At 32.3% G+C, this 18,346-nt stretch overlaps 1 protein-coding gene across 12 annotated transcripts in view; it reads right to left on the reverse strand.

Annotated features, from left to right (window-relative positions):
- Positions 1-18,346, reverse strand: part of LOC126898926 (uncharacterized) — a 58,936-nt gene that overhangs the window by 11,839 nt on the left and 28,751 nt on the right. For 6 of the 12 annotated variants that reach the window (XM_050673334.1, XM_050673333.1, XM_050673332.1 and 3 more), the window contains 2 exons: positions 8,933-8,969; positions 639-833 (listed from right to left, as the gene is read on the reverse strand). In XM_050673334.1, coding sequence (XP_050529291.1) covers positions 639-833 — 195 coding nt within the window. In that variant the 5' untranslated portion in view covers positions 8,933-8,969. Of the gene's footprint in view, positions 1-638; positions 834-6,060; positions 6,239-8,932; positions 8,970-15,748; positions 16,539-18,346 lie in introns of those variants that run through there. The other 6 variants (XM_050673328.1, XM_050673327.1, XM_050673325.1 and 3 more) reach the window with 2 other exon arrangements.

The following is an 18,346-nucleotide window of genomic DNA, read 5'->3' on the forward strand; positions in this document are numbered from 1 at the left end:
TACATTCACTGAAAGCGGAAACAAATTTTCTTGCTTCTTCTCACTACGTCTTAACATGAGATAAAAGTTACAGAAATTTGATTTAAAATATATTAGTATCTTTAATTCTTAAATTGTCTACAGAGGATTAGATTTTAAATAATATCAGGTTAAAATGTATTCTATCCTAAACAATATTTTACTTATCAATTCACTTTAAAGTGATGAATAGAGTACTATTTCAAAAGGTATATATAATGATGTTTGTATAATCATGTATATGATTGGTGATAAGAAAATTATCAATACCAAATCAGTGTGATTTCGATACAATAGCATGAAAAATGAGAAGCACTACTTTATTTGAAATATATTGAAAAAAATCATCTACTGGTCAGAGGGAAAATACGCGTTTATGGATCCATTAAATCGTATATAAAAGAACTCTTATATTATTTTGTGTGACATTATCAAAATGCATTTAACTTTTCGTCATATATAACTAAGTTTGTCGAATTTTCGGTTAAACTTTCCTATGTAATATTCCATTTCAAATTGTGGTGATAAATTTTACCCAAACGTGAAAAAAAATGAAAGGATATTTTAGGATTTCCGTTAATGATTATCAAATAAATATCATAGATCTTTTGTACACTTACAGAATTGTGTTCACTCCCATCATGAGCTAGAGCATCTCTGGTGTCGTTGAGAACGAAAACGTTCTCTCTACCCACGTCTTCTTCGCTAGCAGCAGCAACTGTTTCATCATTGTTTGGATACAATTCTGTTGGTCCTGCTCCACTACCTACGACTCCACTTTCCGTCGTGACCGATTCCTGGCACAGTACTTGCATCTAAAAATTAATATAAATTAAATTAATATCATTAGCGATGATGGGAAAAAAAAAATACACAAATTGAATAATTAATTGGTTATTAGTGTAACCGCACTTGATATACATAAGTGAATTAAAAATTAAATTCTGCATCATTTAAGTTCGGTACACTTAATTAATGTTATTGTAATCAGTGGATGAAACATTTCAGACGTGACGACCATGTGTTGCCATTTTTATAACATAAGTTTCGATTGTGGACCGAACATTCTCACTAGACCGTTGAGTGATTTTTATCTGAGCAATGCGTAATCGCCAAACAGTTGTGTAAACTTTATATTTCTTATAAAACACATTTCTATTTTAACGATATTTTGTTGTTTCGCAACACGATTAATACGAATTGGCAATTTTTCGCATTCGTTTGGTCTAACAGTGTAAGTAATTTCATCTGTTCTGAATTTAAAACGCGTTTTGTGTTTATTAATCAAATGTAATCCTCGCGCGTCACGCATTAACAACGGACAAGTACTTGGAAATTTTTTTCATAAAATCGTGTTGATTTCACACTGATCGTTACCACAATAGGTACTTAAACACACGCCTTACGTTTTGTGTAAACACAGAACAAAGTTTGTCTAATTTAAATGCTAAATTAGTGTTTTTGCTGAAAAAGTAGACGTCCGACCTAGTTAGTAACGACAACACGGATGATTTGAATATTTCTCTTTTAATGGCCGCGCATTTTTCGGCAATTATTTTTATCATCGCGATTAATGCAACACAAATATAAACCGTTGTATTATTAATATGGTATTGTTCGAACTCGACAATACCGTTCGATATTTCTCTGCGATTACTATTACTTGTTGTAAGCCGAACAATGAGCGTCGTTACAATTAAAAAATCACCGAGCGAATCAATCGCGGCTCCCACAGTAGCCACTAAAAAATAGCAGTAGATTAAATAGCACACGGAGTGCGGCGTGGGTAAGCCAAGTCGGTTTGGATTAAGCGTTTCGCAAGTAGTGTAGGAGAAGACAAAAGAACGGTCATGGAGTACATCGACGATACTTGCAGTTCGAAAAAAAGCAACGTCGTGTATTGTTATGGTGCGAATCAAAGCGTCTTTGATTAAACATTTTCCAATGGAAATTACAACAACCACAACGGGCCGTTGTTGTTCGGCATAACATATTATTATATCATAAACATGATACGATGACACCCAACGACGCCTGGATTAAGTGTAAGCGCTGTCGAGTATTGTGCGTGCCGTTTTGTATTAAAAAAGGGTTCCTGTTATGAATTCGTTAAAAACGCGTATGCACGGCGTTTGCGGCCTCCGCCGCCAATGCCAAGACAAATGGTATTGTAATATGAAAGCACATATTACACAGCACCCGTGTTATGTAGTCTATATGGGAACGTGACGATAAAACAGTTACAACTGTTTCTCGTTCTTGTACCATTAGCATAATAATTGTTTTAATTTATTCGCAACACGTGCGAGCAATTGAATGCGTCGCTTAATTAAACAAACAGTGCGCACAAGTCCGTCTGCCCGTAAAGTGTGTGGCACAACGTTCTCACACTTCCGGTTTTCTACTGTTTTATGATTCGCCATTTCATAATATCGACAGCCGATGCCAAATGATCCCCGGAGACAGTGGCGTACACAGAAATTAAATTTGGGGGGGGTTTGAAATTTATAGAAAATTAGATGTGACACTGCCCATATTGTTCGCTCACAAAAATTCCTGTTTTCGATTACTTTATTGTGGAAATATTTATAGTATGATATGATCTTTTTTATTGTTATTACTTATTATTTATCGTCCGAAATTTTCGCTTAGCTTAAAAAATTTGGGGGCTTTCAATCCCCCCTCTTGTGTACGCCAGTGACCGAAGCTCGTTTACATCGAATAACTCTTTGCGACAATATTCAATTGCTATAAAAATCATCTTATCAATAACACGGATACCGATGGGATGTCGATGATTTTTGTGACCAAAATTGTACCGATTGCTGTATCTTTTTATGTTGGCCAATAAGTCGTTATCAGTTTCTAGTGTTTCAAACACGTTAATAAAATTCGTATTGGTGGAAAAACGTGACCGCTCTAACAAAGTGAATATTTTGTTACTGCTTCAGCATCTCGTGAGTGACTCTATTATACTCATTTCCAGTGTCCTAAATATTGACACAAAGATCAATCGAGTATAACTTGGACGTTGTACACGTGATCGTCAGTGTATTTTTTAAACTCCATTTAGTAAATTTAGCTGCTACTACTACAATCTAAAACGGCTCACGCTATTATAATTCACTTAGTTTTTATTCCATTAATTCAATTATTCAAAAGGTTAACTGAGGTCGAACCAAAAAACTATCCAACAATGTCAATTACTTTCATTAAGATAATAACATTATAGAATGAAACAAAAGTCTTCCTCGTGAATTCTGTCAGTATCGTGCAAACTTGAAGTTTCCAAGAACACATTTTTCTAACCACGCAATGTAAAACGTAATAATTTTCAAAAGTAACTTAATATTTCACGGGAGTTCATATGAATCACAGAGTCGAAACGTTTGAAACACTACAATTTTCAACATTTATAATCATCAAATGGGACGTTTTAAACTATTTACTTATGTGTTTTTTAACAGGTTTTCTAACGTACAATGACGATTTAAACATGTACAATTGAATTTTATGTACATGCGTCAGATTATAATAGTTCTTATGGTTCTATGAATTTCAATTGTAGCAGTTTCTGAGTGCAATTGAAAATTTTATAGCATCGCGTTCACGGTTTTGAGCAGAACATTTTTATCAGCTGTTTTTTTTACGATACTCTCAATTATTTCGACCACCTAACCTAGTTCAGACTACCTTGAGATTCATAACTCATATGATAAACCAAATTTTATTAAAATGTTTAGTCACTTCTGCTGTGTCACTAAGTAAAAGAATACAATATTAAAAATATCTTGAATATATTTTAAAATGATATTGACAAATTTCAAAAAAAACATTTCACGTTCCGAGAAAAAGTTTTCAAATAAAAAAATTTTGTAAAAGTATTTTTAACGCCATTAAAAGTTCACTAATCATTATTATTATTAAAAAAATAATTCAATGATATCAGTTTGTATCTATCTTTAAGTAATATTTTGATAGACAAACATATGCCATTTAGTGATGATTATAGTTATAAAATACGGGACTTAGTGGAATTTTACCGGCTATTGTCGGAAGAAGCTAAAATTTAGAACATACTAAGTGAAAGCCTTAAAAGGATCTTGTAATTTTAACGAGCAAACCACCTTTTTCATACATTAAATCAGCATAATAATCGAGATGCATTGTAATTTAATAACGATTATTATTCAAGAGACATGTCACGCAGTTCCTTCGAATTGCTCGTGCAAGACGTCAGAGTTTAGCTGCACACGCGATTTTCCGGAGGAAAAAAGTCCTAAGTAACAGTAAATATTTTATCCGCGAGACGCATTCAAATTATTTCTGTTGTGCGTGGTACACAAAACAAACGGAACAGAGTTCATTCTGTCAAGATAATTATAATATGTTAATACTAAAGAGTATGTCAAAAAAATAACAAATCGTGGACAGCAGTTCAAATTTTATTGGTATCCGCATAGGTAAAAACTAATTACATGTGTAATACAATATTTTTTGCGATGGTTAATTTTTTAAGATTGTCTATTTATTTGGATTCGCTACATGCACTCTTTAGATCTGAATATTGTTGAAATATTTTTCCTTATATAACTTTTTAGTTGATTTTAATCTTAGATATTGTTTTAAAAAAATATTAAGCGTTTCTTAGAGTCGCCCTTGATTCAAACTGTTGATGAATTGGTCAGTTTTAACTTGTATAGTTGAAGTTACTCAACTAGTAACTGATTTGAATATACTTGTGACCTTTGGATACGGTCGAATGTTCAGCAACGATTGTAATCATAATCCTTACACTTATTTATTACAACCTCAATAAACTTTCTTGCTAAAAACTAGATTTGTTTAGCTCTATGTGCTAGGTAAATAAAAAATATCTAATATTACGTAATACTCATTTTACTTCACCCTCGACAATGAATCATTCGTTTTATTATATTACATAAAGAATTAGCTATCTAAGTAATAGAGATGCCTATCGAAAATAATCATATTACTATCCTATCTCTCCCGTTAGAGTATTTACTACTATCAAATTGGTTCGAAAAATTCTTCATAAAGCGAGTTGAACGAATAACATTCATTTCTTGTTGATAATCTTCATCTTTTACGTGATTATCAAAATAATTAATGAGTAATTAAGTGTATTTCACATGGTTCGCGAAAAACATTGATTAAAATAATGTTTATTATTCTAAGAAGTACATATATTTTTCTGTTTGTCATAAAAAAGTACGACCAATTGTATTATCAAAGTTATTCAAAAGTAAGGTGAATTTACATGTTACGGTTTGTAATGGCTACATTACCGTTAAATCCATTGAAATTCTACAAATTTAACAAAATTCTAATTTCCTTATTCTAAAAATAAAAAATAAAGCACTGCTCCGATTACATATAACGTGTGTTTCATTAATTCCGTTTGCGGCCAGATGCATTAAAAAAAGATTTATATTAATTACGAAATGTGTTGAAAAGGTTCGATGTGTATACAATGTAAAGTCTTTCTTAATCCAAGTAATTATCAATTTGTTACAGACAGTAATTTTCAAATGTTTAATGTGCCTACAAAAGAATTAATGAAATCAATAATATATAATAATTGCCAAGTTGTGATTTTTTCTATCGCATTTTTAAACATTTCTATGATTATACCGGATTTTTCTAAAAACGTTTTAAACCAGATCTACAATGAAACGTAAAAAAATGTTTTTTTTTTAATATACCCCAGTGGTATTAAAAAACAACTAAGAGTCGAAAATCTAATAAAATTGACGTATTCACGATTTAGCCGTAACCGGTTACATTTAAAGATGGATCAGGTACTTTTCGGTTGTGTGATCTCATCATGCACATGTGAATATCGTTTGGATAACGTGACCATTCGTCGTAGTTACCATCCCCCGCGCATAGTAACCGTAATCGCGTCACACAATCGGCGGCAGTTCATCACGGCAGTAGTACACTCCAAGTGATGAACTGTGATGTTTCACACGTGAATTGCCGGCACATGTGCATGTTAATTCATTACAATGATTTTACTTGGCGTGGGCAGGTTTTTAGGCGAACAAATAACCCCAAGTGCCGGTGGCGGCGATGAACTTGTCGGAAGCTGCTAAATTCACAGACACGGCGAACCAACTCACACAATCCGAGAACAATCAGTGTAAACAACAGAAGTTCCATGTCGTATTCATTTGTCACGAGCGTAATGACATAATAACACTATAACTGAGAATAAATACACAACGTAACATAACAAACGAGAGTCCGTTTAACGTGCGATGATGATGATAATAACAATAATGAAAAAATGAGATGGAAAAAAAAAAACAACTGTCGAACAATCGTTTTGTGCTGGTCGTCGTGTACAGTTATAAATATTTTACATTTTGTCTCCGCGGATTGAATAAGACACTCGAATGTACTTCAGCCTCACACTAGTACGTGTGTTATTACCGTTTGTGTACGCAAAAATTGGACACGTCACATCATCGTCGAATCATAACAATTGTAATCAAATAATAAAAAATACCATCAGCAACGGTACAACGTATTGAATACGTTTGCAGCTGTACTGCTGTTGTTATAGTTGTACTTTTTTTTATTTGTTATGATCATTCTTCGTACCTTAAGTTTATCGAGCGCCTTTTGACAGTGGACACGCGTTGTTACTGCGATTTCGGTGTAATAATTGAGAAGATTTTGTAGGAAAAATCGACAAACTAGATCAATCTGAGTTTCGAAAGGTGTTTGTTCGTTGACACGATCTAGAGCAAGTTTGGTTTTTGTGCAATCCTTTAACTCACTATACGATCGCATTACAATTATCGTTGTGTTGCTGGTTACATTTTTGTAGTATAAATGTTTGGTTGGGTTTGTTTAAGTAGATGATGGTAAAAATAAATGCTTTTCGTTCTCATTAATCGCCACATAAGTGCTATTAGCCAAAAGGTGGTATTAATGGTACATAAAGAAAACGGGAGGACGTTGACGTCCGGACGGAATTTACCGGTCACAGAATGGAAGCGAACGGTGAGAGACCGTCGTCGGGGCGTAGAGAGATGTCAATGACAAACGATAATGCTGTTGCAGTGCACCTGTTTCCCGTGAAATCTCACGAACCATATACACACCGATTGGACCATTGTTATATTCGCAGCAAACGATAACGTGACGAATTTGCACTGCTATGCAGTTGCCGAGCCCGTGTTTTGGAGATGCCTAGGACCAAAAAAAATTAAACAAAATTTCCACTTGAAAAACGATCCTCTTCCACTTGACTCGGTTCTAATTATAACATCAACGTCGTTCGGTTAAGTGTCAAGAAAAAAGTACCTTTTTAACAAAGCAAATATCATGAAAAATTCCTGACCCTTGGAACGTTAGTTATAATACCTCCTTTATCATCACGTACATTTCTACAACCCTTCTTTCAGTACTAGTATCAAGTTGCAGTCCTTATTATGGAAAATATCATATCGTTGTAAGTAGCGACAGCATCCGCCCAAGCTGACATTTCTTTTGGCATTCGCGAAAACACTAATAAATATTTACGTTAGTTTTCTTTGTATTTTATAGAGTTGATCGATTTTTTCGGTGAAATAGAAATAAAAACAATTAGTCATACACTTCATCCTTTGTATGTTTGCATGTTTAGTAACAAGGACCAAAACTTTATTACTCTTAGTTTAAATTGCAGATGTTGAACAATTGTTTTATGAATGTAAAAACTGGTTAGTGTCACTTTCATTTCTGAAGTGTTGTAAAATCAGATGAAATGATTACAATACATTAGAAAAATTGTCTAGAATGGTAGACCTCGAACGATGTACAAATTATTACATTAGAAGATTTGACACTTTTTGACTATTGTAATAATTTTTATTGTGTTTTCATTGTAGCGTAAGGTTATTTTTTATCATCACCCAGCAATGATTTACATTAAATAGTTTATTTTTCCGGCAACGTATCCGCTCGAAAGTTAGCACATCTAGAGATGTTAATACGATTGACCTCCGTGAGATTTGCTGCAATCGTCCTCGTTGTGCCGAACGTTACGCTATCTTAGATAATGGTTGTGCAAAGCCTAGAGATGCCCCACATGGACCGTGAATTCTACATTGTAGTCTAATTAATAGAGTTTGATGAAAGCTCAAGTCAAAATTAAACAAATTTATAATCAATTTATTTTAGTGTATGAGGTTTGGATTGCATAATTTTTTTTCCGTAAATTATTTTCTTATTGTACTATAATAATTGTGAGTTTTTCGATATGAGTTTTTCATCCGGTTAGAGTATCGCAATACTCAAATAAGAAAAAAAAATGAAAATAAAGTAAAAAAACAAAACGCGAGTAAAAGAATAATAGAATGTGTAGTTTTCCCGTGAAATATGTTGTCAGAATTTTCGCATTCCTATGACACTTTAAACGACTTTGTCCAAATTATATAGGTGACTTTAAAACATTATTGTAACTATTTATGATTTTTTTTAACATACATTCAAAGATTATGGGAAACAATTTACGGTACAAATATTATTTACAATTGGTATATATACAATTGCAGCAGCATCGTCACTGTAAAAAACATTTACCTATCATTCACTAGTGCATTTATATTTTTTATTTGCCATACTTATTTATTCAAAAACGGTACTCCAAATAAAGCTTATTTTATTTTTCCATAAAAATAAACTAGTCATTGAACTTAAAAAAAATGGTATAACCATTTTATATACCAGAATAGTATATCAAATTTAGCGTAGTTTAAATGAAAAACACAGAATAATATAACATATAGGGAGAAAAGTTATGACCTTATCATTAATTTCTGTCATCCTATCATTTAAAAATGTTATCATCTAAGATGATAACTGTCATGAAAATATATTAGTTCATAAAATGACTCACCTGTATGAATAAGATCACGAGCGCCGCGTACTGACATCTGTGAAAATATGCAATAAATTGATTAGTTTCGTGATTAGTTTTAAAAAAATATATATATTCTTATTTATATATACACAAATCAATATGTGTATATGTTTTATAAGTATAAGAACTTAAAGACTGAAATATTAATTATTATTTCAGCCTTTAAATTTTATCCTTGAATAATTGAAATATGTCACAGTTTTATCTCAAGCTGTAGAGAAATATTTCATCAAAATTTTTCTACAATTTTTATAGTTATAAAATAGTTATAGTTATATTTTACTTTTGGTTGCATATTTTTTTTTTGCAGTTTTAATTTATACTGTTACATTTAATCAATCAGTCTTCATATTATAGCGATTATATATTCATTCATATTCGACATTAAAGCGATATCAATAAGCCGGATTAAAGAAATTTCTATCTTTTTTTAAAATATAATTTTAAAATTACTTCTCTCAAAATTAAATTTTTTAAAAGTTATTTTCAGGTATATTGCCAATTGTGTTATTTACAAAACGTCCAAAAAGATGTTCGAAAGAACAGTAAAGAAACGTTATTATACGTGTGCTGAGCGAACTTGTCCGAATTTTAATTAATACAATTCATTGTTTAAATGGTATGAATATCATAAATAATAACATTTATTATTCCATCTAGTATAGAGTGTAAAATAATCATTGATGTTATTTATAGTTAATCATTTATTCAATGTCAAATTTGAAATGTCCATTTCATAATTTACAACGTTTTTAAAGGTTTCTTTATTTTTAATTTAATACGTTGTATTTTTTTTTTAGTAATCTATATTTTTTAAATGTCCAGGTAATAAAATAAAGTTATTTTAAAGATATTATCTATTAAGACAACAATAGTTAAACCCAAACTACCAGACTAAAATAAACTCGGTAATTAAAATTTCTGACCCGTAACATAAACAACGTATAAAAATAATAATAATAATTTGTCAATAAATTTCATGGGATAATTAAGCCGCGTTTGTTATTTGTTATGACATTTATTAATAATTTCGTAATCACTGTTAATATGAGTATAATTTTGATTTTAATATTTTCTCTTTTTTAGTAAACGGTATATTTTGCATTTAAACAGGTGGTATGTTCCACTAGCCTAACTTAGTGGTAACGGTACTGTTACCAGACGGCAGTAGATTCAAGTCATCTATCCAACGATGCGTACTCAACGAACTGGAAAATAGTCAGATTTATTATTGTTGTTGCTTTTCTCGCCATTGCTACATTATTATTATTATTTTATTATGTCAGGTACAGTGTTTCTTCCGTAAATCATTTTTAAAAGATATGAAAACGAGTGATAGAAATTTAAGGCTAAAATAAACTCCATTTGCATCCACAAGCTTCCAAACGTCGACGGAAAAATTCAATAGTCTCGTGACAACTCATTTGAAAGCATTTTTTTAATTGTAAAATAATTAATGCATAAATATTTTAACACGTACAATTCGACACAATAGAATCAATTTTTACTCTTTGTTCACAAATTTTTTTTTATTTTTTTCACTATTCATTAAAACATGTAGATACATAGCGCCCTATATCATATAAGCTCGCGGATTTTTTTTTCCTTGGTTACATGAAATCTCTAGGGTTTGTCAAATCACCCATAAAAACAATGGGTTGGTCACGGCGTCGTGTGATAAGTAGAACGCGTTCGTGTATACGTTTTTCTCATTTAAGTCGTAGTCTATAAAACAGTGACTATTTGTTACTTTATAATATTACATGATTTGTCATAACGTTAATTCAACAACGACAATCAAACTTTATGAATGGAATAAGGCAATAGAAAATTTATAATTAAAATAAATGAATGCATGGAATGTATCACCGAGTTTAGGATATATCAGCCCGTAAACGGGCAAATTCCAAACATTCTTGATCAATAAGAGTAATCGGCCTCGGAAGTATTTTGTACAATTTATCATTTGTAGGCAATGTTTTTTATAATATCGTCAATTTCACTAACTTATATAAATATTAATTAATTATATCGACATAAAATTCCCGTCAATGATTCAGAAATGTAAAACCCATCAAAGTAGGAGTATCGAAGTTTAACAATAGGTATTATTGTCAAACTTGGTTTTATTATTATTATATAAATACAAAATATATTTTTTTGTATGTTGCCCTGTGAGTATATATTTTTATTCTGTGACACGTGAGTTGACATTTTCGAGTAATGCACATTAATGAAATAATCCAAACGATATGAACGATTGGCAAACAATGTACTTCTCGGCAACGTTTTCACACAAAAGTTTATTCACACAGTTTATATACTCTGTTATTATGTTCATCATCATTATCATCGTTGTCGTCATCGCGATCGTCACTGCTACAAAAGTACTATTCTATTATACGCAGTAGTCGATTGAAAATATAACATCCGATTCGTCACAATACCGTAACAATCGTGTGTGCACTTTTTTGGCAGTTGGCAAACAAACGAACCAAAAATGAAATAATAACGATTATAATAAAAACACCCACAGTTTATAACTGTTATTCAATACTCGCTGCGAATAACCTTAAACCGAAAATACTTGTATGTATCCGGAACACTGTGAAATGTATGCAAACATTGTTCCACTTGATTGGCGAGAGAAATGTTTGATTTTTCGACAACGCCGTTTGACGATACAATTAATTACCGATAGAGCATTAAAATTGGACCGGAATGTTGTAATATCGGCGGGTATCTGAGGAAAGAAGAAAAAGTCAAAGGGTTTGAATTGGAAACCACCTTGTTAGTGGAGACAACGCGTATGCGATTGCAATCCAATCGTCACGACAGTCCAGACGTGCGCAAGTCGCAAGTATTCAGGGTAGAGGACGAGCACGCTGATACTGTTTGTTTTACAATTCGACCGTAACGCCCCAATGCCATTGCCGTTGTCGTGTGTTCCTATTATTGTTGTCGTACACGTGTGTTAGTTTTTTCGACTGTTACAGAACGCACAGTATATAATTTCGTTGTTATGCGTGGTAGCTATTTGGAAGCGGCGGGCGAAGCGGAGAGCGACGATCGCAATGAATAGAGGAACCAAAGGAAAAAAATCTTACGGCAAAACACCCGTTAGGTACACGTACGATAAAAAAAAAAAAATAATACCATTTTGTAAGGTACGAATGTCTTCTATTTGTAACGAGGGCAATTCCAAATATTTTTCATTATAAGTGTTAAGTATATATATATATATATATATAAAAAGAAGAAGAAGAAAAAAACTGTACAATTGTAATATTTTCAGTTACACGAACTTGACGGTTAACATACATATTTGTATTGCAAGTTAATTACACTGTGGTATAATTGCATTTAATGAATTATTATTTTAACGCCGAACGCGTGACACGATTTTTTTACGGTTAATAAAACACTAATAATATTTGTATTATTTTATGTCATGTAGGTATGCGGTTAAGCGTTGGGTTTCTTTGGCGTATACTTAAACGGTCTATTAGCGAATTAATGTGGTGTGATATGTGCAAAATAATAACGATAATTTGTTGGTCGTTGTGGTGACTTAAACGCCGGAGCATGAAGACGACACGTTTTCGTGTTGAACGAGTGTATGGTTTAGTAGTCTACAGACAATTTTCTTTCGTGACAGTAAATGTCTTCTCGAAGCCGGCGCGAGGTTAAACAGTATCTTAGGTACATGATCTATGAAAGACAATAGCTTTGCCCGTTCAATTGGAATTGGTGACCGTATAGAGTCGTTAGATATGGAACGACAGAAAAAAAACCGTGAAATCAATGTGCACCTGTAATTAGATATTCGCCCTTCTCGGGGTTTTATGTTATACAAGGGTATGTGTTTAAAAAAAAAGTTCATCAGACGGGTTCTCGTCAATGGACAAAACAAAACAATTTTTTATTTTTTTTAAATAGCATCGATATCTATGACCGGCGTATACCGGAAACGCAGAGTATTACAGATAGAAGGCAGGAAAAAATACAATCAAAAGAATCACGTTCGAATAGTAATATCGGGGCAGTTTTCATTCCAATAGTTTCATTTCTGGATGGACGGTTCTTCAAAAAACTGTAGCGAAAAAATGGTTCGACCTCGGCTGCTGTTTTAAACGGACAATTGGTTGATTTGTGATGCGGAAACGGCTCTTACTTGACACTAAGTACCGATTGCTGTTGCAGATGCGCGCAAATTTATAAGCACGTCCGGATCATATCCCAGTTAGGGTGAACGCACTACAAATCCCGCGTATCGATCATCAATTGCAAGTAAGGCGATAAGATATAAATGTATTATCCGAGCGTAGCATACCGCGGTTTTTTGACATCAAATCCAACGATCACATCTTTACATGAAGCGGTTCATAGGCGAAACGTCATCGCAACATTGACCACCGGTGGTCACATGCGTATAGTACGTGCCATTAAACGACCTCAACCAAAACAGTTTGCTATTTATAATATTTTCATCGGTAATTGATGCGCATGAAAGTGGTCTCAATCATCGTTGGTCGAATTAACTCAACAGACCGAAATATTCTGAGTCATAATTCCACGAATAAACTATTTTTAACAACGTTATATTTTTAGAATATTAGTCGTATGGCTTTTGTCAAAAATAACGTCGTCAACAAAATTATTTTACTATAAAATTATCTAAGTAAAACAATATTTCCTGTTATGCGGTAAGACCTCATTCAAATATTCCGTTTTCAAAATTACTCAGTGTCATTAATCAAAAATTATTCTAACGTATGTCAAGGAGGTTTATATACTCATTGTAACGGTCAAACGAAAACCATATTATTATTGTCTAGGTCAGCTGTTTATATAATTTGGACAAATAATGGAATACCGATTGTTTACCGTGACCGAGTCAAGCAGAATTCACTAAAACCCATAAAGTAGCATTTGATATGACCGTCTTTTTTCACGATATATGTATAACGTGTGAATCGCATTTTTTACCATATGTCCAGGTAAAACATGAGTAATTTTTTTTCTATAAAATCGTTATTAACTTTGAAGAGTCATTGTTCACAATAACGTTGGTCGAATTCAGGCATTTCCTATTTGTTTTAAGGATTTTTTTTTTTTTTTAATATATTTCAAGAGTATTTGAAGACCAATTAATCTTGTTATAAATCTATTATTATTGAGGGTAAAATTATAATCAAGCCAAAAAGCTTGAAAATTACTCGAAAACTAATGAAATGGTATACCCGAGTTTTTTCAGTGTAAAGAGATTTGTTTTATGGAAATAAATGCATCTATCAAAAGCGTATAAGCAAAAATCCTGCAACAAATTTTATTATTTTTGTAAGGTGATTTTTACTTGTTGTAGATATTGTAGTAAAGATAGGTGAGATTTGAAAGCAGACAGTAGTTATATAATAACATGATAATAATGTTATTAAATAATTAATTTTCATGATGTATGAGGTCAGAAGGAATCAATTCAAGATACATATGACATATACGTGTAATCATTTAAATTTGCTTGAAAAATGATTTTCCGGAATGAACTTAGAAAATTTGGAACCTCAGTCATCCAAATCTTACAGAATTATTATTATCCAATACATCGTGCTTTGAACAACTGAATAACTCATCACAACACGCGCCGTCCAAGTGCAACGGATATCCATTTGATTTCAAAGCAACTGCACGTAAAAGTATCGCGTAAAAAGAAGTTATCAGAATAATAGACTTTCTCCCGCAATGGTCGTTGCATCTGATCATGCACCCTGAGTGAACTAATCGTTACACTTTTATGTAACTTCCTTTGATACCAGTTAGTGGGCACTTCATATACGTAAAAATTAAAATCACAAGCGAACGGTCCAAGTATACAATGTAAATCCGTTGGTTGTGATCTACAAGGCTATTGCTGTGTTTACGTAAAAAAAAAATACTCAGAAAATTCATAGTGTCGAATATGTAAAATAAAGTAGGCTAGTTGATAATTACGCGAAATAAGCTTAAGTGTTGTCGTGTACGTAACTATGAGTGCAGGAACCATAGAGGACAGTTGCGGTTAGCTGTGAAAGATTCGTGAACATTAGTAGGAGTATTCCTTAGTGGTTTTTGGTATATTGTCTGGTCGATGATCTACTTGGCGCTTAAACCGAAACGATGTTATCGATGACAGACGATAATATATCGTTACATGACAAATGAACGGAAAAACGATCAAGAAAATTAATAAGGACGTTCTCGGTCGTCTTTCCCGCCGCTGTCAACGCCCGGTCGGTTAAGTAAGTGGTGCATCCGTTCCGGAGTAATTTCTCGGACTGGCTTCTATTGCAAATCGAACCGTTCGCAATTTTTACGCAGAACCTTCAAACGGGACATTTAGTGCAGATGCACAAATAAATATACTTTAATATCTACATAATTGTTGGTTTAATGAATTTTATGTCATAATTGAAAACCAACCATTTCGTATAGCCAATTTCGATTGGAATCTGCCAAGGACAGTTTCAAAAATATTGGCATTAGTACATTAACACAATTTTTTATTAAAAATTAAAACAATTTTTTTTATGGAAATGGGGTAAATGAAACATTTTTTAAATTTATTACGTTTAGATGTAACCATTCTAAAGTAAGAATTCTTACTTAAAACGCAATTGTTATGAATTATAATGAGTTTAAATACTTAACTATGATTATTTTATTTTTTCCTGTAGTCATTTCAATGAAGAATTATAACGAGCCTAAACTTAAATTTTAAGCATAAATCGATGAATAAATTTTGAATGGACTTACTTTGTTAGTATCATCATGTCACGATGGTAGTCTGTACTATTGACAAAATCGAACGTGCGTCTGATGTGTGAATAAATACCAGACAGAAAAAACGGGCGATAATTAATTAAATGCGATCGTTCCAAAGACAAGCTATTCAAAACAGAACAACTTAAAATCTATGCACTTTGACCGGGTTCATCAGCAGTGATAGCTGATATTGCGTACTCCGGTTGGCCAACGATGCCAAATAGATACTGCACAGAGTGTCGCCCCGTCACTTGGTTGGGAAGACTCTTATATGAGATACAATTGTGATGGTTATCGCGATTTCTTTAGTCAGATTTTCGCGTTTTGTGAACGTCGTTGTTGTTTCGTTAGCGCCGGTGCACTGATACTACAACGACCGATTCGTCCAAGAGGTAATAAGCTGAGGAAGTACGGTGAAAAAGAAGAAGAGGAGCAGGAAAATAGGCTGTGCGGTTTTCCCACCTGTTTTGCCGGCCGAATATCGCGGTGCAGAATTCGGCCAATAAATGCGGGGGACGTGCAAGAGCGTTTTTCACCAGAAGGTGGGGTACTCTTTCACCGTCTTCGGTACTGCCATCGCTGCCGTATACGATACACACTCTCCTCATGACTCGGCCGAGTTTTCACCGCTTGTAATGTCACTATGAATTATTATGCGTGTACGCGTCGGCGGGCACGGCAATCACGGAGATAAGCACACGCTGAAGACACTACGTGGATGACGAAGAACGCACGCAGATACGTTTTGCATTGTACATCTGTTTAACACGAGTTCAATTGCCTGAAATTAGTCGACGATAATATTTATAAGAGTTTGCAGTCAAAATTTTAAAACATCACCAGTACCTTATAGAAGAGTCCAAATGTATCACTTAAAATGTTTATTAGTTCATTAAAACTGATCAAAACTATATGTTATTTTAAATTAGACAGCGCAACTATTTTAATTACCTAATTACTATTAAAATGATTACACGCGACCAGTCTTTTTATTGTCTTCAATAATTAGGTGAATTCTATAAGACATTTCAACGCTGATTTCGAATTTTGATTCAGATTTTTTCCGTCACTTCTAGTGTTTGACATAATTACATGTTAGTAATTAAGAGATAATTAAACAATCAAATCAAAATAAAAACTAAAACATAATTTATGGCTTTTCCGTCAAGTCTAACCGTGTAGTTTAGACCTTTAAATTTGAATGGACTTTTTTTAGACACAAAGTTAATCTTTCTATTATAATAATATTTGGATTAATCTAAAAATTATGAAATTACTACCATAGATAAATAATTTTGTAAGGAATTCAAAAATATCAATTTTGTATTTACATGACAATTACTGGCAAAAACGTAATTATGAGGAACTAGTGTCAAAATTTCTTACAAAATTCACCAAAATATTGTAGACAACAGATAATTTTTTATGCCATTCGTTGAAAATTGGTGAGTTGTTGTATGAACTTCCAAAAAGGTAACTAAAATAAAACGTTATGCCTAATATCACTAGTAGGGTGTGCTATGTATAATATCTTAAGATTGCATTAAAAATTTAAATTGATTAATTTACAGTCTACACTTCTCCGTAAACATTTCTTTAAATAGTATTTTAAGCAAATAATTAAGTTAATAAGTTAAAAAATACAAAATATTTCTGCATGAGTACAGTCAATTAATAATTTACATTGAATTCTTCCTAAAAATATTGTAAAAATTATATTTAATATCTATAATTTAATCTATGCAGCTCTCCAATGTTATGATTATCATGCACCTATCCTACCATACTTTATTGTTGCCAGTAAGTAATACTTTTTTTTTCATCAAATACTCATTTTATTGTTTGATAGGCATATCAAATGTTCATAAAATATTTGTCTAAAAACTCTTGATGTCAGTCATGACCATGTAATAAGGTAATGGTGACCTATATAATATTACTCATCATTGTGTTTAAGTTGATATGGATTACTCATACGTGGGTCGTTAATTAAAATAATGAATCAGTGCTTCGTTGGGAGTTCAACGACGCAATTTAACGACACATTCTGCTATAAAAGTAACATTGTATATTTTATAAGATTTCAGCAAGATCCATAGAAAAGAAATTCAGATTTATAAGAGTTTTATTATGAAAGTACAATTCAGTAAAGTATAAAAAGAAGTTAGGCAATTTCCAGTCCTTTTGTTATTAATATTTGTTTAATTTATGAAAGATGAAATCAATAAAAGAAAATTTTATTAGATATCATAATCCAAAAACTTCTGAAGAAATTAATTCATTGTATAAAGACATTATTATGGACGTATGAAAAATCTGCAATTGAGAAGTTTGTATTTGGATCTTGATATTCGTCTGGATATTTATTTTGGTGGTTATAATAAAGTTAAGTAAAGTTGACGAATTTACATAAGATAGGAATACATTAGTATTGCAATTTTCGAGCTCAATTGAATACTTATAAAATCGATTAGAATAAAGTAATTAGAGATAATTAACAAATAAAATAAAGTCTTGTAGTGAAAAAAGACAATTTTAAAAAAAGTTCATTTGACAAGAAAATAGAAAGAGTTTAGGATATTTTAAGAA

This window comes from Daktulosphaira vitifoliae, unplaced genomic scaffold (genome assembly GCF_025091365.1).
Source record: "Daktulosphaira vitifoliae isolate Bord-2020 unplaced genomic scaffold, ASM2509136v1 Scaffold_2, whole genome shotgun sequence".
Classification (NCBI taxonomy): Eukaryota; Metazoa; Arthropoda; class Insecta; order Hemiptera; family Phylloxeridae; genus Daktulosphaira; species Daktulosphaira vitifoliae.